Source organism: Sceloporus occidentalis, unplaced genomic scaffold, assembly GCF_023333645.1.
Source record: "Sceloporus occidentalis isolate IW3139 unplaced genomic scaffold, rSceOcc1.0.p SCAF_1, whole genome shotgun sequence".
NCBI classification, from domain to species: domain Eukaryota; kingdom Metazoa; phylum Chordata; class Lepidosauria; order Squamata; family Phrynosomatidae; genus Sceloporus; species Sceloporus occidentalis.
Genome location: NW_028316981.1, coordinates 130,888,358 through 130,913,787, shown reverse-complemented (window position 1 = coordinate 130,913,787; position 25,430 = coordinate 130,888,358). Strand labels below are relative to the sequence as shown.

At 41.9% G+C, this 25,430-nt stretch overlaps 1 protein-coding gene across 1 annotated transcript in view; it reads right to left on the bottom strand.

Moving 5' to 3' along the window:
- Positions 1 to 25,430, bottom strand: part of EVPL (envoplakin) — a 79,204-nt gene that overhangs the window by 40,912 nt on the left and 12,862 nt on the right. Inside the window, exons 2-4 of the mRNA XM_089535643.1 lie at positions 19,310 to 19,404; positions 17,848 to 17,903; positions 11,012 to 11,180 (exon numbers count right to left, since the gene is read on the bottom strand). Of these exons, the coding sequence (XP_089391769.1) occupies positions 11,012 to 11,180; positions 17,848 to 17,903; positions 19,310 to 19,338 (254 nt within the window). The 5' untranslated portion in view covers positions 19,339 to 19,404. The remainder of the gene's footprint in view (positions 1 to 11,011; positions 11,181 to 17,847; positions 17,904 to 19,309; positions 19,405 to 25,430) is intronic.

Sequence of the window (25,430 nt, the reverse complement as noted above, 5' to 3'; positions counted from 1 at the left end):
TCTTTTAGGTTCTCCCAGGACAGATGTAGCTCTCGCCTTTCACCACTCTATTCAGAGAAAGAGATGGTTCCTTTTTTTTTTTAATAAGAGTTAAAGTACAGTACTTACATTGATCAGTGGATAAGTCAACCCATGTTTTTGGAGTCAGTTCCTTGACTAAAATTTTTAGGCTTATAAATGAGTATATACCATATATGCCTTCATATATGGTATATACTCATGTATAAGCCTAAAAATTTCAAAATGGTATATACTCATGTATAAGCCTTCAAACACATGAAGTTGATTTCTGTAGTATGCAGAAAGGCCCTTAATGATTGCAAGCCCAGACTAGTGTAAACTAGCTGATTCTAGATTAACCAATAAAAAAGATGAATATCTACATGACAGAATACATAGCAAAAATGAGCTAATGTCTATATGTTTGAGAAACAGCCATCCTCCGCAGCAAAATGGCAGACATGCATCTAGGCACTGCACACTTTTAACTGGTATTAAATTCAGACAAGTTTTATCTCTTGAGACATACCCTGTCACTATGGCTAGCATAAATCATTATGACAGAAACACTATAATTAGAGCTCAAAAATTAGATGCCTTCCAGAGGTTCATAAATGGGTATGTAGTGAGACAGCCAGAATTCTGTATTACTACCCTCCCCATTTGATCAAACATCTCTTATTTTAAACTGTACTTTTCCAGAGTACTTTTCCAGCAACAAATGCCAGAATAAATTAATACCTGTATTGCAAAATGGTAAGAGCAAAGATCTACCATAGGAGGCATGCAAGTTAAAACATATTATTTCACAGTGGGTGAGAATAATACTATAGATAATGTGTAGGGAAATGGAACTGCATATCCAGCAAAATTGATGGGTAGTACAGACAATGCAGAGTTCTTACTAATTTTATTCTGTCAGGTCAAGATGACATCCTTCAGAGAAGCATTTTTGATTCAATAATATCACATTTTCATAAAATTGTGGAAGAAGTCTTGGAGATCATGTGCTCCATTGCCTCCTCATAAAATTGGTTTGGGTCATAGACTCCTTTGAGAATCTAATGAAAGCTAAGGACCTGCTTCCCAGAAAAAAAATGCACTTATAATGTAATTTTCAAAGTAACAGGGGAGAAATCATATAGAAAATGCCTTCTTTTGCTCAGTCTACAGACTCTTTGAAGCCCATTTGTGGATCCCTGAAGTGTTCATGGGCTGCAGGTCACAAAACTTGGATGTACTCTCTTGCTTAGCACAGAGTCTGCAAAGCAAAAACCTAAGAAAGGGCTCCTCAGCTTCTGCTTAAATACCAATGTAGGAGAGATCAGTCTTTGAAGCCCAGTCTTGCTTTGCAGATCCTGCATTAAGCAAGGTTTGTCTACATCATGACATGAGACCCATAGACTCTTCAGAGACCCATGAATGTGCTTCAAAGAGTCCAGTAGAGACTATCATCTCCACTGTTGGATAGTTCTTACAGCATTTCACCCTCTGATTATACAGTTGGCCCTTCTTATACACGGATTTCTTATACACGGATTCAAGCATACATGGTTTGAAAATGTTCAAAAAAAGTATAAATTTCAAATATCAAACCTTGATTTTCCATTTTTTATAAGGGACACCATTTTGCTATTTCATTATATTTAATGGGACTTGAGCATACACGGATTTTGTTATCCACGGGGGACCTTGGAACCAAACCCCAGCGTATAACAAGGGTCCACTGTAGTTCTTCCAGCTACAGTAAGAGCAAATGTGTTTGCTCTCCTTTACATATGGCAGCCCTTCAGCTTTTAAAAGACCAATGACATTCAAACAACTATATATTGTTGCTGTGAAAGTATTTTTCTCTTTCATTGCCAAAAGAGTCTGCATAGTGGCATCTGATGAAGAAGGGCATCAGGGCATACACATAGACTCTGGGGGCTTTGGCAGCAGGTTGGACAAAATGGCCCAGCCCTCTGGTTCTATGATTCTAGGTTCACAATGAGGTTTCTTGCCTTCCCTGCACCCTAGCAGTCACTGGCTATAGCAGCCTGAATAGAGAATCTGGTTTGCCATTTCTACATTAGTTGCACAAATTTCCTGCCTCTTGCTGACACCCCACTGGCTCCCCCTCCCTGGAATGAGGAGGAGCCGTAATAACAAACACTTGAACACAACCCCAAATTCCAGCCCAGTGCCAAATGAGAAGGAACATTACTCATTGCCACCATGTTGCCTCCCAGACATGTTGAGACAGCCCTGCAAAGGTATTTGCTTTTCTGTGAGTTCTCTTTCTTCAGCTAAACCAACTGGCCTAGCAAAAGGGAAGTTACTATATCGACAAACTTGTTCATATTTTACATTTTATGGTAGAGTATGAATGACTAGAAACCACAGAGTATCATAACTCAGGGTGTTACGCTGACCCACCCTTTCGGTAAAACGAACCAGCCCAAGAACTAAATAACATCTAGAGATTAACAATTTGAGGCCTATGGAATCAATCCTTTGTTGACTGCCCACATATAATCCAGTAATGGTTCTTCCTGGCTAAATTTGGACAAATGCAGAGAGCTGGATACTTGTTTGGAGGTGCTCTGGGCCAGTGACCACAGCTAGCATCCTGGCAGAACCCAATGATGGTAAAGTTAATCCCTGTTTTGGTCCTCCTGCCTTCCCAGCCATAGGAGCCACAGCAAAGGTGTCAAATTTTTCACTACAACCCAGGGCAAAGCATGCAGCACTGCTATGCCAGATACTCGGGGCTAGGGCCAACCCAAGTCAATTTGCTACCAACCTGAGGCCAAGCAATAAATAACACCCCTACTGAAATTAGTGACCAAGTGACCAAGTTATTCTGCCAAGAAGCAGACAATACTACAAGTACCTCCCACCCCTCCCCAGCAGTAAAATGCAATACCAACAAATTAAATAACAATCTGTTACCCTTTCATGGCACCTAAAATCTTTTACTCGAGACAGCTGCCTCACTCTACCTAATGGTAAGAATGGCCCTTTCTGGGCCACTGTAAGGAATTTAACTTCTGTTGGAAAGCTTTCCAGACACAGCTGGTACTGCAAGATGCTCCAGAAAGGGCCCACTCTTCATGACCTGGCCAGAGCTGGAGCATGTTCAAAGGAGGAAGACCAAAATGGTGAAAGGTTTGGAAACTGTGGCCTATGAGAAGTGGCTTAGGGAGCTGGGCATGTTTAGCTTGGCAAAGAGAAGGTTAAGCATGATAGCCATGCATAAATATCTGAAGGGAGGTCATACTGAGGATGGAGCAAGATTGTTTTCTGCTGCTCCAAAAACTAGGACCCAGAGCAATGGATTCAAGATACAGGAAAAGAAATTCCACCTAAGCATTAGGAAGACCTTCCTGACAGTAAGAGCTGTTTGACCCTGGAACATGCTGCCTCAGAGAGTGGTTGAGTCTCCTTCATTGGAGGTTTTTCAGCAGAGGCTGGATGGTCATCTGTCAGGAGTGCTTTGGTTGTGTATTCCTGCATGGCAGGGGGGTTGGACTGGATGGCCCTGGTGGTCTCTTCCAACCCTATGATTTTATGACAGCTCCCCTCAAACCCCATATCATCCTTAGAGCTCCTATTTTGTGAGATGACACCACAAAATAAGTTCCCATACATTTACTTCCCCCATACTGTACAGTAGTTGTTAAATCCTGATTATATAAACTGGTTCCTCCAGAACAAATGCATATTCTTTGCCTTCCTCTATGTAACTGTCTTCTTATGTTCACTTGGCAGTTCTTACGGTGTAGCTCTCTCCCACCTTTCTCTTTCCAGAAAATATCTGCTATGGAGGAAAAGATGGAATAGGTACACAGTATCTGTTGACAAGCAACTCTACAAGATCCAATGTAGGGACTCAAGGCGGCGAACAACAGATTTAAAACAATACAATTTTAGAACCGTACCACATTAAAATGTATAAATATTAAATTAAAAAAATAAATTCTTTTAAAAGTTAAAAAAATTATGAGTTAAAATAAAATGTTACAATACAAACCATTAAAATATATATGTTGCTTCTAGTCTGAGAGCAATAGAATAAGAAGTCCTCTACATGAGCTCGGGGGTTAGTGCTTATAGTGTTTATATGGCTGACATTTAGTGCTTATATTGGCTAACAAAATAAGAACACAAGAATAGCAATAGCAATAGCAAGTACATTTCTATACCGCTTATCAGTGCACTTAAGCATTCCCTAAGTGGTTTACAAAGTGTAAGATAATTGCCCCCAACAAGCTGGGTACTCATTTTAGCCACCTCCTCAGAAGGATGCAAGCCTGAGTTGAGCTGGAGCCCTTTTGCTGGTATTGAACTCGCAACCTTATGGTTTTGAGTGAGTGGCTGCAGTACAGGCATTTAACCACTTTGCCACCAGGGTTCCAGAAAAACTCACCAAGGGCCTATCCTCTTTCCCACAGTGGCTAGTGAAATGAGTTTTGAGCCATTTCAAAATTGTAAGCATGGAAGGGAACAAGGATACGCAAGGAGCCCTATTTCCTTCACCTGAATCATCTCCCTGTTTATGGAAAAGCTTTTAAACAGAACTTGACCATCATTTAGGAAAATACACTTACAGAATCAATTCCACAAATCAGGTATGTGTAGTACTTTTTCCTGTTCCCCCTGAACCTACTCAACATGGTTCCTTAGACAACCTAGTATGAAAAGGGGGGAAGGAAAATTATAACTTTCTCCACACCATTAATAATTATATCAATTTCTGCAGCCCCTTTAATTATCATCCCCCGCCCCCAACCTACAAATTACCAAATATGTTCACTTTTTTTCATAGGGAAAGTGCTTCTACCCTTTGGCCATTCTGGTTCCTCTTTTCTTCTCTTTTTCCAGTTCTATGATATCTGCGCAGCCCTTTATTCCCCTACTTGCACTTCCAAAATGGTTCAACTGTGGTTCCAGTTTCATCTACAGTGAAGACTATGGTAATAATTCCTTTGGCTTCTGTGTAATATTCTTCTCCCCCTACAGCAATCCTTTACCTTCTTTGACAACTATTGGTTCAAGCACTTTGATGGCTGTTTTCCTCTTTCTGATATTGTGTGAACCAGTCATAATGGACACAGGAGTCAGACTGTCACGTAACATAGAACTAGCAGACTATATCTATGGTAGTTCATATGTTATGGTTACCACCATGAGAATATATGAAGGGCTAACCAAGTCTATAAACTGGTGAGAACCCATCTGCCATCATCTGCCTTCATATATAGACATTAGATTGGCTCAGAAATCAAACAATTTAGGGATATTTCAGTCAATTCATAATGAAATATGAATTGGCCAACATCTTTTCCACTCTATCCCAATGCACCTCCTAACTTCTTCCCACCCATAATCTTACTCATCTCCTAGTAGAGGCTCTTCAGGCTGTATAGAGTTCTCATTATGGAGATTTGGGGCTTATGGGGAGGTAGCTAAGATGGGAAATTCTCTGGGCTGGATTTTATATTGCTATAGGTGAAGAAGAGGAAACTATAGGTGATGTGATGATGGCCTTTTTTCTGGAATGTATATTTTAAGTCCCCTGAAGTCTGAACCCAGGTCCAAGCCTGAAGATATTCAATAACATCCACAATCTGCTTGCTTATGAGCCAAAATGTCAACAGACCAGAAACAGCTGTCAGATGGATACAGGAAAGACACTTTCTAAGGAGATTAGTGCATGGAGAAATAATCCCGATATAGATGCAGCATTGAAAACTCAAAACTGGGTATTATCTCATGCACCAGTGGCCAGGTGAGTGCAACCTGGGATGCAGATGGGACCCCAATCATGTTTATTCAGTAGCTTCGGCAGGATAAGCATGGCTGGAGTCTGGGCTACATCTGGTTTGCACTTACCTGGCCGCCGGCATGTGTGATAAAACCCTGTTTTGAGTTTTCAACTCTGCATCTGTATCAGAAGTATTTCTCCATGTGATAATCTTCTTAGAGGTTGCTCATCTGTTGTTATTTTTCTTTTCAGTGCGCCTTTGTCTTACACAGAGGATCTGTTCCAGACCCCCTACTTAAAGCAAATACAACAATGGGGCACGGGCGTGCACACCATTGCCAGTTCCATCACGTGGCATTCAGCATAAGCTCCCCCCCCCCCCCGGTATGGTGTGGGTGCACTGTATTTTTGTCTTTCTGCATTAGGGTAAGATCAGCCATCACAACAACCATCCAGCATCAGCCCAGTCCATGTCAGTTCCTCAATAATAATAATAATAATAATAATAATAATAATAATAATAATATGTTTTATTTATAGACCGCTATTCCGCAATGATCATAGCGGTGTACAGTAAAAATCTTAATGCAATACAAAATACAAGGTGACAAAGGAGGGAGAAGTCTCGTCCTTCAGGCAGTCCCTGATGTTGCTGGGTCTGCCTGATAACTCCCTCTGAGGCCAAGATGTCAGTTTAGGAGGGAGGGGCCTCTTCCTTCAGACAGTCCCTGATGTTGCTGGGTCTGCCTGATGACTCCCTCTGAGGCCGAGATGACAGTTTAGGAGGGAGGGGCCTCTTCCTTCAGACAGTCCCTGATGTTGTTGAGTAGAAATTCATCCTTGTCCCTGCACCCAAATCTGTATTTCTTCTTATAAAAAAAACCTTCTGCAAAAGACTTCAATTCCTGCTAATTACACAATCAGTTTTGTATTCAGATAATAATAATAATAATAATAATAATAATAATAATATGTTTTATTTATATACCGCTATTCCAAAGACCATAGCGGTGAACAGCAAGTAAGCTAATTAGCAAGTAAGTCAATTTGCCCCTAACAGTCTGGGTACTCATTTTAGTGACCTCGGAAGGATGCAAGCCTGAGTCGAGCTTGGGCCCTTTTGCTGGTCTTGAACTCGCAACCTTGTGGTTTTGAGTGAACGGCTGCAGTACAGGCATTTAACCACTGCATTTAACCACTGCTTGTTCCCAATGTCCAAAAAGGCAATGTGTACAAAGATTACACAGTCTCTGAATAATAATTGTATTTCTATGCTAGATCCTATTTGGAAGCCACCAAGAAGCCTGCGATGATCCTGTCATTGTCTTGTCAGTGAGGTGGAATTGTCCCGTCCTTGGCCTTCATTTTGCATTAACAGAAGAATCCGTTAATGCAATTCCACCTCACTGACAGGTTTATGACAGGATCAGAGTGTCAAGTGTATATGTCTTTCGCACAATCTCTGTCACGGATCGGATAAGGACAGGTTCGCTCCCATCTGATAATTTCCACAGCCTCATGGACACTGTGATGGAACGGTTATTTTAGGGGCAAAGCAAATGGGAAGGAAAAAGCAGCCCGAAGGTGCTTTTTCAAACAGTGAGTCAAGACCCCACTGGCTGCACCACCTGCTCCCAAGGTGGTCTGCATGCACATGCCATGACCTCATGGTGTGGCTTCAGGCTGTGTTGCTGGGTATTTATTTTATTTTATTGATAATTTTTTCCTTGCCATCCATGTGCACCATTGCACAAAAACAGTGGTGACAACTGCCTGCTGCTTAGATGCCATCCCATTGAATGGCTGCCCCCCCACCTTGATTGTGCACACAGTCACATCTGCAACTGGAAGCTGGCAATGCACATCATGCCCCCCCACATGCTGCCTTCACCTCCTCCCCTTCACCACATGCTCTTGGACTGTCTGATTTGTGTATGTTGTATTTATATCCATTGGAGGCATCACATTTTTCCTTTTTTGCATTGCCACTCTGACTGATTGGATACAGCAGCTCTGCCCTTTTTAAATGTGCACCTCCACTGGTACATTTATATGCAGCTTTATGGTAAGGGTTAGGATGGAGCGCGCTCTTTTGGGACCAGTCTCACATCAGAGCATTTATATGCACAGTTGAAGGTGTGCACTTTCTGGGCTAGAGCTGTTTATTTTTGCATCTTTTTAGTATAGCTTTCTCCCCTTTAGTGCAGTAGCAACATGGTTTCAGGCTGCTTTGGGGGCATGCGTTATCTAAACACCATGCCCCTAAAGCAGCCTAAAACGGCTTCTTTTGGCCCATCTGTTTGACTCCTTAGTTAAGCCTGAAGGTACTAAATACTCTAGAGCCTGTTGCACTTAGTGGAAGAGCTTGGAAAGACTTCCTTGACTGAATCACCTCACGTAAGATTTCTATGGAAATCCCTAAATCTACACCAACAGCTTCCCCTGGCTTTGAAGTACTAATCATCAATTTTAAGTTTGGGTAAACAAAGGCCATTTAAAGTGAAGCTGATTAGAAAACAAAAGAACAACCAGTAGTTCCAGAATATATTAATAGCACTGTTGTGAAAACTCTAGCCAATAGTAATATAAATCATGCTGGTAGTCAAATCACTTCAGCCTATACTGGAACTTCACATTTCTAATGTGTTGCTTATTATCCTAGACCACCAATGGGGAATATGTGGTTGCTGCCACAATGTGAAGTATTGTTGGAACTGCATTCCCTATCAGCCCAATCCAGCACAGCCAAAATGGGGTGATGGGAGTCCAACAGTATCGGGAGGGCAATCAGTTCTCTCTCCTTGTAACAGATTGACATTATGGAATTAGACAGCAACAGATCTGACTTTGAAGGTTTCAAAAGCTAATAGTGCAATTCTAACTGTGCCTATTCAGAAACAAGTCCTACTGCATGGAGGAATGATAGTGGTCAGGCATTTCTATCCAGATAAGAAAGCAGCTGGCCTAAGCTGGTAAAAAGGGACTCCATGCTAATTCAACCACTTTACTTTGGGCAGACATCCTTTTGCCACAAGTAAAGTGGTTCAATTAGCATGGAGTCCCTTTTTACCAGCTTAGGCTGGTGTACCAATTGCTTTTGTGACATGGGCTTCCAGTACCCAAAGTTGGGTATGCAGACATCCAAAGACCGCAGACCTGGCCTACCTGTCTCTCCCTAAAGACTTTCCTCAGCAGCTTCTCCAACTTGTCAGGTATTTATCCTAGCAGACAGTTTCTATTGCTGTCTGGGGATTATGGGAGCTGTAATTGGCTGGGGAAGGCTGTTCTATAGACTCAAGGAAGGGGGATGCGATTTTTTTTTAAAAAAAAATATGTGAACATTGGCAAAAAGTAAAAACAGACAATATAAGGACAGCAATTTACAATGAATTTGGGTTATAAAATATTAATTATCTTTGGTTCATAGGGGCAGTTGGAGTGTATAAATTTCCTTTAACAAAAATTATTATACAGCTCTGCTAATAAATTATTTACATTTGTATTCCATCTTTCTCCATTGACCTCTACATTGCTCTTCTCTCCCCCACTTTATCCTCACAACAACCCTGTGAGGTAGATCTGTTTCAGAAACAATGACTGGACCTAGATAACCCAATGAGGGCTTAAAGTGGGGGCTTGAACCTGGATCTCCCATATCTCAGACCAGCTTTAGAGCAACTAAAGCACACTGGCATTCATTTGATTAACTGGTCCCTCCTGCCTTTTAGTCAGTTGTTTACTAGCATGAGCATTGCCTCAGACACAAAATACATGTGTTAAAACCATCTCAAATGCATTATAATCTTCTCAAAAGAACTGAAATGTGAAAGTCACAGAACTGATGGCCACTGACCAGAATGCATTATGCATAAGAAACCTGTTGGTATAGCAGAACTTTATTTATCTCCCATGTGATTCAGAGTTCTGCATTTTTTGGTGCAAGACAAGACTAGAGAAAATATAGAGAAGAGAGTGCACCAAATCTGTGCTTTATGATGTTTTATATGTGCATGCACACACATCCTTTTGACTGTTTTAGTAAATGCACTGTGTGTCTTCTCAAACACCTCTCTCAGCCAAGCCATTTAAAATAATTAAATCCCAGATTTTGGTATTTATGCAGCAAAACCACACAACAATTCAATTTTTCCTATTACATGAGGGGAGATGAATGCCCCTTTCAAGATGCTCCTTTCTTTTAAGGATTGCAGCTGCTGCAGAAGGCACATGCTTCACAACCTTTACCCCACCTCTAGAAGCAGTGGCATCATTGGGGGGCTGCAGGGGGTGTGGACCACACGAGGTGACACCCAAAAAAGGGGTGACACAGCTGGGCCCTCCTTTCCTTTCAGTGCAGGAGTAGTGTGTATGTGCCCTTGCTAGCTGTTTCATCCCTGAGTTTCCTCCTAGGGAAGAAAGCCCAGGAACAGAGGAATGGAAAAGCACATGGGTACCCTTCTCACACTGGGTGACACTATACTTAGTGATGCCACAGGTTAGGAGGAGAAAACCATGAGAGAGTCATGGAAAGAAATGAATCTGAGCCACTTGGGCTGGAAACACAATCCATTTTGAGCATTAAGGTATGCTTCCGCCAGGTCTTTTCATTTGTGCCAAGATCCTCAGTTTTACATGCTGAGCAGAATGGAACTGAGCTGTCTGCGTTGTCCAAGGACCACTGCAGAGGTCAGAAGTTAACGCTGAAGACTCTTCTGCTTCTTGACAGGTCCTTTACTGTGCAGTCCTATACATATGTACTCAGTAGGAAGTCCAGGTAAGTTAAATATAAAAGTGGTCTGGCCTAAATACGCTAAAGGTGCCAGATCTTGTCTGATCTTGGTGGTAAGGATGGTCAGTTCTGGTTAGTACTTGGATGGGAAACAGTCAAGGAAGACCACATATTACCAGCTATATTTCAGAGGAAGGAACTGGCAAAACCACCTCTGAGTATTCCTTGGCTAGGGAAACCCCATGAAATGCATGAGGTCTCCACAAGTCTACAGCTGACTTGAAGGAACTTTAAAATACAATAAGGGAAAAGAGAGTGCAACTTCCATAAAGACCATGCTGTTTTTGAGATTTTGGGGGGAGTTGCAGTCCAAAATGTTACTTTTCCAAGCTCTATTGCTATTTCTTTTCCCACTTTTGCCAGTCAATCCGAATTCAACTTCTCCCTTAATAATTTCAAAGAAAGAGGATGATTTCCTGCTGTGCCATGCCCAGCTGTGCAAAAAGTAAAGACTTCACAAGTCAGTGACTTACTTGGCTTGCTTGATTGGGGATCCTCTGTTTGGGGAGCTTCTGCTCGGCGAGCCTTTGCCCACCCCTTTGAACATATCGGAGGCGACTGAAGCTCCCCTCTCTTGCTGTCTGGAAGGCTTTTGAGGAAAGGGGTGGCTAGTTTTTGGCTGCCTCTGCTTGTGGAGATCTGCTAAGATGGAATGACAGGAGAAGGTCTGCAGATTGTTAAAAGCAGAATCTGGATGGCTCCTCCCCAACCTGAAGGTGATCAAGAGCAGAGATGAAAACTTGCCCTTTAAAAAAAATGACTAGAAAAACCAGTTTATGACTGAATGAGAAAAGCCTAGAGGGAGAGTAGGAGACCCCACCCAGGACTGGTACTCAGAAGAATGTGTTTCTGTGCAAGCCAAGACATTCCCAGCTAGATTCACACGGTTTTTGCCAGCTATTTCCAATGATTCCACAGAAGCTAATTTCCAAGCAGAAAAGTAGGTACATGTGCATTTATAGCGATGTACAAAGTGCATCTTTACACCTTCCTACTAGCACTTCTACATTGCTACTGTCTCAGCTGCAGATTCATGGTATGACAAAAACACTTAACAATTCACTTTGCATACTGCTATATCTTAGTATGTGAATTTTCCTAAGTAGCTACCCCTTCACACAGGAAGAAAAAAGGACCCCATAAAATAGGCGTGAAAATAAAAGATCAAGACTCAACACCTCAAATAGAGAATTATTAGAACAGAGCTAAAACAAAGTCTCTGGTTGGAATCAGGACTATTGAGTCCCAAAAAAATATTTTTCAAGCACCTTCCCTCAAACTGTTCACCAGCAAGAGATCTGCATGATGGATGGGAGCATCTGTGGGTGACTATGGGCTGGCTGGGGAATCACCTCTGGGCTAGGTGATCACTTTGGACTGAGCAGGAAATGGGGTTTCCAGCTGTGAAAGAAATGGAGAGACCTGAAGTATCTTCTCTCACTCCCCTTACCTCCTGTGGATCAGGAAGAGACTGGAAACTTGCTCTCTAGGGGTGCTATCTGCAGTGTTTCTGGAAGCAAGTAAAGGGAGCAGGCAGGTGGGTGGAGTGCAGTGGAATCCAAGGTGACCATTTGCTGCAGTAGATGGGGATGCTCTCCTCTGCCTAGAGCAGCCTGGAGCCTTGCTTGGCTGGAGGTGGATGACCTTAGCAGCTGTAGGAGCAACTCTTGAGGAGTCCAGCTTCCTTTCCTGGTCCACCCAACAGCAGTTTTGTGCCCTAGATGGACCAGCTAAAAATCTTTATACGGGATTTCAAATGTTGTATATCTTGTACTATTTTCTTTAAAATGTACCCATTCTACAATGGAAGTCCAAAATAATAGACAAACAGCAACACTACTGAGAAGGACAAATAAATATGCAGCATAATTGAGCTCCAGCTTTCCCATCTGTTACCCAAAGAAATTTGAGGGGGACTGGGAGGTCCCTACCATGTATGTCAACATAGTTTTAAATTTGGGGAAATTAATGTTGCAAGAGGCTATGTAACCTTTAGGACCCTTGCCATCTGTGTATACTGGTAAGAACTGAGAAGGATTCCAGGTTTGAGTGAATTAAGAACATTTTATTTAGGAAAAATGCAAGGTGCAATCACACACATACGACAGCAATTCAAACAGACGCAGCATTCAGAGCTAACTGAAATGAAAATATAGAAACTGGAAAGAAGAGTTTGAGGGGTTTTAAGGAAGGCAATATTTACTTGTCCAAAGAGTAGACCAGGGAAAGCAGGAGTGGCTCAGTTTGAGGGCAGGCAACACAGAACGTACCTGGAATGCAGCCTGGGACAACTGTATGCACAGAGACTAAGTTCTCGGGACCAATATTTATACTTAAAAACTAGCCTCTAGGGAAATGTCATCTTGGCCCATTCCGCATGGGCAAAAAGTACGTACTAGGTACGTACTAGGGTTACGAAAGGGCGTCCCTTCTGGACGCCCTAACCCTAGTGCATACCTAGTATGTACAAAATGGTGGCGTCCTATACACATGGGCGCTGCCATTTTGACGTCACTGATGCTTAGCGTCCACATGTCGCGGCTCCCTTATGATGCCGCAAGCGCGCCGCCAAAACAAGTGTCTTTTTGGGGCTTCTTTTTTGGCCGACAGGAAGTCTTGCCTTTTGGAGGCTGAGGCTTCCTGGTGGCGGAAACGGAGGCGCCGGCAGACTGCTCTTTTTGGGCGGTCTGTAAAGTGCCCTTGAGAGGTAAAACGCTCCCCCCACAGTCCTATACAAATGAAGACTCTGCCCACTGTTATTTTATTATTGTAGTATTGTTTTTAGATTTTTATTGTCTGTAATTTTAATAGATGGAATTGTTTAATCCTTTTTTAAGGGGGGGAATTGTATATATTGTATTTTTTAAAGGTTGTACGCCGCTTTGATTGTGGAAACAAAAAGCAGGATATAAATTAAAGTTTTATTTATTATTTTATATTAAAAAAGACTTGATGTTCTTTCCTAGGAATCTACAATGGGATTCTAGACTGGTTGATGGCTTTAACTTTAAGGTGACAAAAACAGTGATTGAATGAAGACAACTCCAGGGTAGAAGGACAGGGAAGTTGGCTGAATACATGGCAGGGGGTAGACAGAAAGAACTGGTTTACTATTTCAGGGCAGTGAGAACAGCTTTGTCTCTTGGTGAAAAAGGAAATACACAGGACATGGGGGAAGGAAGGAGGAATTAGTACACCCATTTAGCCTCGATAGTATTATTACTTGGATTGTCCACATGCCCTTGGGCCTTTGGCTTTTTTTTCTCCTGGGAACCTAATCTAGTGTTCCAAGTAGTCATCAGGACCTCTCAAGAACTTGCTGGCTCCAGATATGAAATATAAAGATATGGAGACCCCATACAGTGCGGGATATGCAAAGTGTGCTAACACTCTATTTGGACTGCCAGACCATGGAAATGTGTACAGGTTGGGTCTCCCTCCCTTAACCAGAATTCTGAAATGCAAAATACTCCAAAATCCAAAACTGTCCACAGGGGTGGACTTAGATAGTGAAACCTTTGCTTTCTGATAGTTCAGTGTAAACAAGCTTTGTTTCATGGACAAAATTATTAAAAATATTGTATATAAATTACTTCCAGGCTATGCAGATAAGGTGTATATAAAACATAAATGAATGTCATGTTTAGACTTGGGTCCCATCTTCAAGATATCCTCATTATGTATATACAGTAGTCCCTAACCTTATGTGGGGGATCCATTCCGGACACACACACACCCCGCTTAAGGGAAATTCTGTGTAATCTCAAGCCCCATTAAAGCCAATGGGGCTCATGCTCACGGCAGTGCATGGGTGCATGCACCATTAATCTTTCCGGCACGTGGCGCCATTTCTTCTGGCATGGCTTCCAGCATATGCTGGAAGCCGCGTAAAGTGCACCCACGTATAACATGGGTGCACTGTACAAATATTCTAAAATCCGAAAAATAATAAAAATTCAAAATCCAAACCCCTTCTGGATCTAAGCATTTCAAATAAAGGAGACTCAGCCAGTACGAGCCCCCTGATCCCACCATCAGTCCTGTCTGGACTCCAAAAGGCTAATGTAAAGTCGAAGGCTTTCATGGCCAGCATCCATAGTTTTTTGTGGGTTTTTTTGGTCTATGTGGCCATGTTCTAGCAGAGTTTCTTTCTGACGTTTCGCCAGCATCTGTGGCTGGCATCTTCAGAGAATGCTTTGCCTGGAAAAATTGGGTGTATATATACTGTGTGAGCCTGGAAATGCAGGAGTGATTTGCATGTGTATTGTTCTGTGTTGATGGCTGGCTTCAGCCTGGGAGGCTAACCCTTAAAGTGAACAAAATTTGGCTACCAGTCCTGAAGAATAGCAAAATAAGGACTCAGCAAATGCAAATGGGAAACCACTCACAGTCAGGGGCTTTCCCAGCAGATAATGATCACCAATTAGCAGACATTAATCCTTGTTTGCATTAGCCTCCCAGGCTGAGGCCAGCCATCAACACAGAACAATACACATGCAAATCACTCCTGCATTCCCAGGCTCACACAGTATATATACACCCAATTTTTCCCGGCAAAGCATTCTCTGAAGATGCCAGCCACAGATGCTGGCTCAATGTCAGAAAGAAACTCTGCTAGAACATGGCCACATAGCCCGAAAAACCCACAAAAAACTATCCAAAAGGCTACTTCAGATATACCCAAAGATCTACAGGGTTCAGTAGAATTTTAAAGCATTGCTTGGAACTTCCATTATAATATACAGCACATACATTCAATAGCATCCAAGAAATAGCTGTGTTGGGCTGTTGTGGTAAAAACAATAAAGAATATTGTGACATTTTAAAGAGAAGACCAACACATGTTATTGAACATAAGCTTTTGTGTGCTGCAGTCCACAAAAATGTATGCCAAATAAAATTTGCTAGTCTCCCAAGATCCTTTTTTGTTTTTTGTTCTACCACTGTTTTATGTTTGGCATGACCACTGCAATTTGAGGAAAATAAGCAGCTGAGCAATCATATCGTATATTTCTCTCCCTATTTAAATTTACCACCAATAATAATAATAATAGGGGTTTGATCTCAGATTTAGGCTTTCAACTGGTAGCTAGCAAGTTCAAATCCACATCAACTTGAAGCCTGTTAAATGAAATTGAGGACGTAAACCATTATTTCTCAGCCTAACCTACCTCATAGGGTTGGTGTGAACATTTTAAAAAATGTGGAAGGACAATCATGACCATTTTCTTGAATTCCTTGGAGGGAAGGCAAGATATAAATGCAACAAAGTAAATGGAGTGGGCTGACCAGTACTGAGTCTCTGTGTAACCCTGGAAAAATATCTATATAGTCTCTTCCACTATTGTTTTGATTCCACTGTTGCCACATCATGTGGTATGCATAAATGCCTACAGGTTTGATGTTTACTGTGTTTTCAGATTGTTTGGAAAACTGCCTTCTCCTGCAGAGAAGTTTGTAGATTTTTCCTCAGACTCCTATCCATTCTTCTGAGGGAAGGATAATTTATGGAATATACTTCCTCAGGATATGTGTTCTGATGGCATACCATGTAGTTCCATCAATCAGGAGTGGGGATCATTCAGGTCTCCTGATGTGAAGTACTCACCTTTCCACATTACTGGATCTATTAGAAAGAACTGATTGGATTTGATGCCTAATATCTGGAGGACTGCATGATACCTACCCTTGCCATACATATTTTTTTTTTAAAAAAAAGAGCCTACAGTCTTACACATGTACTCACTCAAATGGAACTCATCCAAAAGAGAAAAAAGTTACACATATATAATGGCATGGATCTGAAAATCGATGTTGCATTCTGCAGTTTTTCACACACCAGAAGAGGGAGAACAAGCGAATGCAAGCCACATTTGCTACTTTTAATTCACAGATAACTGGGGCCATCATGGTGCTACACTGATTTTGATATAGCAGACTAGGAAGCTGTTAAACTGTTTCCTCAAAAACCCACCTATTTATGCTAAAATAAACAACTATGTGGCCCTTGGTACATGATGGTGCATGCAATGCGGGGAGCCAACACAGATCTCATTTTCTGCTTATTCAAAGTTGCTCTCTACACGGTGTGTGAGCAAACCTCACTGGGGGTACTTTCCTTCCTCCTTCCACCTGGATTAAGTCAAGACTGGCATCAACATTCTCTTAAGCACCTTTCAGCATTGTTGGCCAAACGTGCCTGGCGTGAGTTGTGCAAGGAAAATGCAGCTAATCTCAAAGCTAAACTCAAAGCATGCCAAACATCTGAGTTGGAAGGAAGGTGGCTTGCCAAAAACGCAAATAAATTAAATGAAGGTGTGGCTTCCATTGAAGGGCAAAATAAATGTGGAGTTCAAATGGTTTCTATTTAGGCCAGTGGTTCCCAACCTTCCTAATGCCATGGCCCTTTAATACAGTTCTTCATGTTGTGGTGACTCAAACACATGAAATTATTTTCATTGCTACTTCATAACTGTAATTAAATAGGTGTTTTCCAATGGTCTTAGGCGACCCCCATGAAAGGGTCATTTGACCCCCAAAGGGGTCTCGACCCACAGGTTGGGAACCACTGATTTAGGCAGTCATGAAGGAGAGGGAACCCTATTCTGAGGCAAGGCAGGAGAGCTTAGAATAGGCTGATGAAAAGGGTGCTGTCGGGTGCTGCCTCTTTAAGATCATTTGAAACTGACTAGTGGAGCATGAAGGAGAGGGAACTTTCTTAGCACAGGAACCTACTGTTTTAGCACCAAGGCTATAAAGATATTTTTAAAAAACGATGAAAGGGGCAAGAGAGAGAAAGGGAAGAGGAAAGGGTAATCATTGGGACTTTCCCCCTACTTAAGTTCTCAGGTTGATGTGTGTTACTCGCTCTTGCTGTGTGTATGAGAGAGAAAGAGAGAAAGAAAGAGAGATCTAAGCATAGAAGCCTACTGCTTTTATGCTAAAGCTCTACAGAAAGTTTTTAAAAATTGAAAACATTAAAATGAAGTATGAAGAGCACAAGAAGAGAAACCAGACAGAGGTGAAAACATCCTGAAAACAGGGAGGGAAATACTGGACACACTTACTCAACAGTTACAGCCCATGGCCTTTTCGGTAGGAAAATACTTTAGAAAACTATGGAAAAGGGATGGGAAAGCTTGTGACAAGTGTCTTTGGCAAAATATTGTTTGGATTTTTTTAAAAAGTAGGAAGTACAATAACAAATACTGCCACCTCATGATCCATTCGCTCTACCTGCAAAAGCCTTCCCTCAGTTATGCATGGCCTGATTCACTCAAGTATACTTACTACTTTGATGTGCCATTACCTGATTGCTCCATGTTTGATGGCTTGTAGCTGGATGCGTGAATTAAAATTGTGGTGCTAGAGGGGGGGAAACAGATTAAATGAGAGCGCTATCTGTAACATTAAATCTCTCATGGTGTTACATATAAGCCTTCATAAGCCTTTTCTGTTGTGGCCACTGGCTGCCATGGAAATTGGGCAGTGAACCCATTCTACATTTCCTCTCAACTTTAATGGAACCATCCAAAGTGCTGACCCTATTTTGCAGGTAGGGTTCAGTACCTTGACCCTCTCCTTTATAGCTTGGACAGGATTCATTCCCACATTGACATGGAAACCACTAACTGCTACTGAATGATAAATATCCATGAAGGAAATGACCCTTTGCAAAGCCTTCCCATGGGCAGATGGAAGATGAGATAAATTATGCTTCATACTGGATCTGTCAGAAATACAAGTCAGAGAACTTTAGTTCAGCCTAGTGGCTGAACTTCAGTTTACATTGAAAGTCCATGTTTGGAAAGCCCATCATAATCACTGGATGCCTAGTTTGCACTGTGTCTATGAGACAGGGATGCAATTTTTCCTTCAGCATGCCATCTCCTCCCCCTCACTTTCCCACACAGACCTTTCTAGTAGAAGTCAGAAAGCACAGGGGCATAAAGACTGTGCCCATCATCTTTTCACTTCCCCAAGCAATAACCACTTTATAGGGGATGGGACATTGTTGTGGGATAAAAGATACCTCCCTTCTCCAGTGCCACCATTCTGATTTAAATTGGCTATTTTGGGGGAAGAGTTCTGGTCTCAGAAGCTCAACATGTGGTTTTGGACCTATCCTTCATTCAGCCCTTCTGAGGCAGCTATGAAGCAACTTGTTTATTCTCTTCTTTTGGGTACTCTGGAACTCAGAAGGGGCACCTACTTCATAGCATGCTATGTAGAGATGATTGCCAAAGGGAAGAGAGGCAACTTAAAGATGGAGTTAGAGCAACTTGTTGAACTGGTTCTGCTGCAATGTCAGTAACTATCTCTGCACAGTAGACAGAAACCGTTGTAGACAGTACTGGTTTAGCAGGACCTGAGCTAAAATAACTCAGGGTGTTGTCAAGAAACCCTCTGGGGCATCCATTAGACCCAAATGCAAAATATTGTACTGAAAGAGAAGCCTTAAAGAATTCCACAGCTATAGTAACTCCCCACTTGTTTTCTTTCATTTCAGGAAGGCCTGAAGAATGATTGCCCATTGAGATGGGGAACATTTTGAGGGGACATTTTCTGATGGCTGGCAGACATGGAAATGACTTATGGGAAATGAATCCAAGGGAAACCTCCAGTAGACATTGAAACTGATTTCAGTAGGGCTATAAACAAAGATGACCAACATAAGTAACCCTATGGTGAGTTAGCAGCAAAGGACGTCATCAGTACCATCACAAGTGTTTGAAAAAGTGGTTTAGAATTAAGAATTCTTGGGCTCATACCTGCTATCTTCTAGGACACATTTGTACATTTTTATAAGACATCACAGGAAATGGCAGATCTAGCAGGAGTTGCTGGATGATTCTGCGTTGGAAGACTGTGAGAAAATATATTCAACATTATTGATGAATAAATTCTAGCTGCCAAAGTAGAAGGCAGTATAGCAAAGATAGACATTTTCAGTAATTAAAAAAAAAAAAAACACCATGTATCTAGAGGCAAGAATGTCTCCCTACATATCACACTGTTATATGCAAACAAGGAAGCCAGTAATGGACAAAAAAATAATTTAAAAAGTGGATTGCAATTAGGGAAAGCTATTGGTATTACAACCTACAAAAATCAGTAGAAATGACCTGTACTTTATCGGTGAGAAGAACAAACATCCTAGTTAAAAGCACTGCTAATTCTCATTGTACAAGGAAATATGGAATAATGGGAATCTTAAATATGATCACTACTGTTGGCATAGAATTGAAAAATACTATAGGGGTAGTTTTGAAGGCTTAGCAAGGCACTCTCAAATCCATGCTCCAACATGTCCTCACTTATGGAAATTTCTCTCTCACATGCATAGTTGTTTTATACCTGAGAAACTGTGCCATGGTGCCACCTATCTAATAAGATCGTTGTATGCACACAGAGGCCTTTTGTCCAACTACTAGTATACAGTTAAAAACAGCACATCATATGAGGGTGGGAAGACACATCCATGTCCATATTAGGGAGCGCTTTTGGCAAGGATATCCACTCCAGTATAGACATATTGTAGCTGCTCCACGTTGGACATGGCTGCCCAGGTCAACATACCACAGAAACTGTCTATATTCTCCAGTCCCATGGATATTACGGTTGATTCACAGATGCACAAAAGGATCTTGTATACTCTTTGAGACTAAGAGAAAGAGGTTAGTAGTATAAGTTTTAGTTGACTTGGGCGGGTTACAGACCGCCCGTTTGGGGCGGGCTGCACCCGCCCCTTTCCCCGGTGTATCGGGGCCTCACTGCCAGATCGGCAGCCTCCGAGGCCCCGATCCGCCGCTTTCCAGGCTGCGGGGAAGCGGCAAAAGGCCCCTTCCCCGCAACCTGAAAAGGGGTGTCCCTGGGGCTTCAAGCCCCAAGGACACCCCGCGGAGGCGGGGAGGAGGAGAAAGGGGCCGCTTGGCCCCTTTCTCCCTTGCTTCGCTGGGCGCAGCCGTCTGAAGGCTGTGCCCAGCGACGCAAAGTGGCACCGCAAACCAGGAAGGAGCTCCGAAACGGAGCTCCTTCCTGGTCCGCGCAAAGGACGCACTAAGCGCCCTGGCGCGGACCGGCAACGTCACGTCCGGGCCACCCCGTATAGAGGCGGCGCGGTCATGACGTCGTCATGGCGGCCCCCATGTGGAAGGGGAGCCGCCATTTTGTACGGACTCAGTCCGTACTAGGGTTAGGGGGGTGCGGAAGCACCGCACCTTCCTAACCCTAGTATGGACTGACTGTGTACTTTCATGGCGGTTTGTAACCCGCCTGAATCTACTTCATGAGATGCATGGAGTAAATTTTCCCCAGGGAGCCCTGGTGGTACAATGGTTAAATGCCTGTACTACAAGCCACAAGGTTGTGAGCTCGATTCCAGGGGCTCCAAGGTCTACTCAGCCTTGCATCTTTCCATAGGTTGCAAAAATGAGTACCCAGCTTGTTGGGAGCAATTAGCTTGTAAACTGTTTGGGAGTCTTTAGTTCACTGATAGGCAGTATAGAAATGTATTTGCTATTACTATTGCTGATGAAGTAGACTTAAGTTGACAAAAGCTTATGTTACCAATCATGTTACCAAAATCCCTTTGCATACTGATCCCGATCAGCACAGCTATGTCTTTGTATTCACCTATTTTCAACATATGTTAAAGTAATCTGTATGTATTTCTATGTATTTTACCTATTTGTAGCTAATTTTTATATATGGTTCTGAAATTCTTTGAACAACAGCTTTAAAATATGCAGTGATATTTTAAAATTATGGAACTCCAAATGTACTCTGTTTTAGTGAAAGAAGTAGATGGATCCTATTCAGAAATAACTGGAAGTAGGACTAGCTGACACAACAGAATATCACACAGGAAATCCGTGCCGGAACAGATGTAACCCCTCTGCAATGGATCTTGACACACAGCCTGGAGCCCAGGAAGTAGGCAGCCAGTATCCAATCTGGGTTTCTCCAGCAGCTTTTCAAGAACGGGATTTTCACATTCTTGAAAAGCTGCCAGAGAAGCCCAGATTGGATATAGGCTGCCTACTGCCCAGGCTCCTGGCTGTGCAATAAGATCCATTCCAGATGGTTGCAACCCACATCTATCCTGGCATGGATTTCATGTGCAATAATCTCCTAATAGAGTTTGGGCTAAAAAACATATACAGGATAGTCATATTAGGGTTTCACTGTTAGAGATCAGAAGAGAACTACTGCATGAGGAAAAGAAGTGTATGGGTGCTTCAGATCATCAGATGGAGACCTCCTAGTGTCACCAACCCAAGACACTCTGTGGCTATTTTGTCTTTTCCTCATTGGTGAAGAAAACACAGAGTTACAATTGGAAGACAACATCTCCCTTCACCAGTGACTCGAATTCCAGGAAGGAGGCAGGGCATTTGCAATTGCAAAAGCATTTTCTAGAAACATGCAATACTACCTTTCTTTCTTTGGTCAAAATTATTCTTGGCAACACATTAGTCTCAGAAGGAAAAATTTGGGTAGCCAATTTGGAAAGCACATTTAATCAAATGCTGAACTGTTCTGCTGAATGCTTGTTAACCATGTGACTCTGGCTACACAATGTTGATTGTGAAAGACATTCAAGTTGATGCATAATAGCACTGTGAGAATGGAAGTCTAGGATCAATTCAAGATGTATGTTCTTTGCGCTGTCTGGCGTAATGAACAACAGAAATGGAGAGAATAAATTTGTTGTTGTCGTTAGCTGCCAGCCTGCCAGCAAGTCAATCTTGATTCATGGCAACCCTGCGGGTGAGACATCTCATCCTTTTTTGTGGATGGAAATATATATTAATTATTTCCAGTCTGTGGGCCACTGCTTTGTTTTCCATATTCGTTGGCAGATTTTAGTTAAAACTAAGCTTGATTCTGTCGCTGTTCTATTAGTATGCCATCTGTTCCTGGTGATTTGTTCTTTTCAATTGTTTTCAGTGTGGCTTTTGCTTCACTTTTCAAAATTTGGGGTTCATCTTTGTGGGTTTCCTCTTCCCATGTTCATTCACCTTTTTATATTTTTATATAGTTCTTCTGTCTGTTTTTCCCATCTTTTTTATCTCATTGTGGTTGTGTATTGTGTTCCTCCTCTGATTGTAGAGCACCACCCACTCTTGGTTTAAATTTCTCTTTGAATGCTCAGATTTTGTGGAAGAGGTCTCTTGTTCTTCCTTTTTTTGCTGTTGGTTTGTATTTCTCTGCATTGGTTGCTGTAGTAGTTCTCTTTATCCTTATCCACTAATTGTTGAACAGTAGCATTTATGGATCTGATTATGGAGCTTAATCGCTTTACACTCTTAAAACAGGTTTAGGTCATTTTAAAAGTGGTCCCTGCCACCTGTTGCAGTTTGGTGGTTGTAGTTCAGTGAGGCTTAAGACTTCTCTGGCTGAATATTCTAAATGCCCCTTCCTAAACTACAAACCCCAAAATGCAACAGGAGGCAGTGACTGCATTTAAAGCGACCTAGCCCTGTTTTAAGAGTGTAAAGCAATAAGCTCCTATGTTTCTCTCTCCCTTTCCTTTTGCTTCTTTTCTTTAACTGCATGAAGTGCTTCGTCTGTCATTCATTGTTTCTTCTTCTTCTTTTTGGCCACTGGTATCATCTTTCTGCATTCCTCTTTGACTATTCCTTGATGTCTATCAATAGTTGTTCTAGTTCATGATCAGTTAGGCTTAATAGTATGAATCTATTTCCCGTATTGTCTTTAAATTATGTTGAGATGTTCTTTAGATCATGTTTAGGCAGGGCAATTGTTTGGGTGTTCTTCAGTTTTATTCTCATTTTATTCTAATAGTCTCATTTAGGTTAGTTTTGTTCAGGTTGTTAAGTTTGGATAATAGTTCATTATCTGTGTTGAAGGGGCCCCAATCTCATTTTTGCCACAAAAAAGGAGCTCCTCCATCTGAAAAAGGTATAGATAGTTGGCCACTCAAAACTCTAACAACTGTTCTCCTGCTTTGTTCCTTGAACTGAGCTCAAATCTGCCTACTGTCTGATTCTGCTTTGCTTCATACTCTGGCATTTCAGTTGACTATGATTGCCAAGCTGTGTGGCATTTTGTCAATTTCTTCCTGGATTCAGTTGTAGAAATATTCAATTTCTTCTTCCTCTGCCTCTCTACTTGGATTATGCTGATGTTTGTTGGTTTCCCCTGAAGTCTTGTGGGTATTTTTTGAGACAGACAATAAGCAGTTGTCCCAACAGGTGTTCACACCTCCTCTGAGATTTCACCTGGGGTGGTCTGCACCCCTAGTGACACCCCTGGACATAATTTTTGGGAGTCTTACAATCTGGTACTATATAGAAATGATACAGGATTCCCTAAATCAGTGATGGCAAATGTTTTAGAGACTGAGTGCCCAAACTGCAACCCAAAACCCACTCATATATCGCAAAGTGCCATGTCCCTCTGACTTTCTAGTAACAAACTATGGCAAACTCTGTGCTGAGGTGATGGCGTGTTGCCCACAGAGAGGGCTCCGAGTGCCACTTCTGGCACTTGTGCCATAGGTTCGCCACCACTTCCCTAAATCGTATATTTGAGAGTGGATGCTAGCCATGCTCCCACCAGACTGACTTCCAAGCATTTGTAACTTATGTAGCAATCAGTCTCTCTCAGCTAGGTGTCCCTGAAACCCTGCAAGAAGGTGCTAGGGGTTCTATGAGAAATTGTGGTTTAAAAAATAATTTTTGTGCAGGAGTTACCTGAGATCTGACAAATTATTTCAAGGATTTCTGTAAGTAAAAAAGGTTGAGAAAGTCTGCTTTAGACAGACATGAGTCTATCTGCTGGGATGGCAACTGGCCAAATGGACTGATGGACTCCTGTTACCTACTATGTAACCTATATGGGTTTTGTATGGACCATCTGTGATAATCATGTAACTGTAGCCAGTGTAGTTCTTGGTGCAGAATGCTTAGAACTGCAGTCCCACAATACCTGTGAGGCTTTATGGTTCCCATCCCTTATTTACATTCACAAAATGCTGGGTGTGAGGCAAACATGATGACTCATGTTAAAAGCATCAAAGTCTAGAGAAGATGACCATCAACCAAATAGACAAGAACAGACTTCAATTTTGGTTTTTGGATATAGGTTGTAATAGTTACAAGAACAGCCGCAGGAAATGATCAGCCCACAAAACTGGTTTGGGTTGGTTGGGGAGCTGTACTCTAAACTCAGAAGTAAACTCATATTCAAGATAATGAAATTTAAATTACTAGACACCTTTTTTACTTGCCCTGACTGCACCCCTCTGGCACTGGCAGAAATATTGGCGCAAGGCTATGGGGCTTGACCCCAGTCCTCCTCATGTGTTTGCTAAATGTGTGATGTGATTCATTTGAACACTCATTGTATGATTTATTAATAAAATGAGCTTGCCATGACCAGACATGCACCTTCTAATTTCATTTATGATCAATCATTTCAGGTTGGGAGCTGGTGAAACATACTGATTTAGACTGCAAAACATTTAAATTGTTTTATTTGGCCTTATTTATAATTTTTTTTTACCTTGAGCGAGCCTTTGAAGAAACAAAGGGATGCTACAAACCGTGAGGAGAACCAAATAACAGCAAACCTTGTAAAAGTTTCTTGTAGAACTACATGCTGGCTGGCAGAGTCTCTGAGCTGTAGTCCAAAAACATAAAATTTGAGCACTTAACAATGGATTCCTTACCTTCTGAAAGAGTGAAAATTATTCACGTTCTCAGTGTATAACAAAAGACCACACTAAACCTTTCTCTTCTAGTCAGAAACATTATGCTACAGAAAATCAAGTCTTTGGACCTTTACACAGGGCACAGAAGTAGGATCAGTTCGCATTAGCCGATGCGTATTCACGTCATATCACATCGTTCATTCACACCCGCG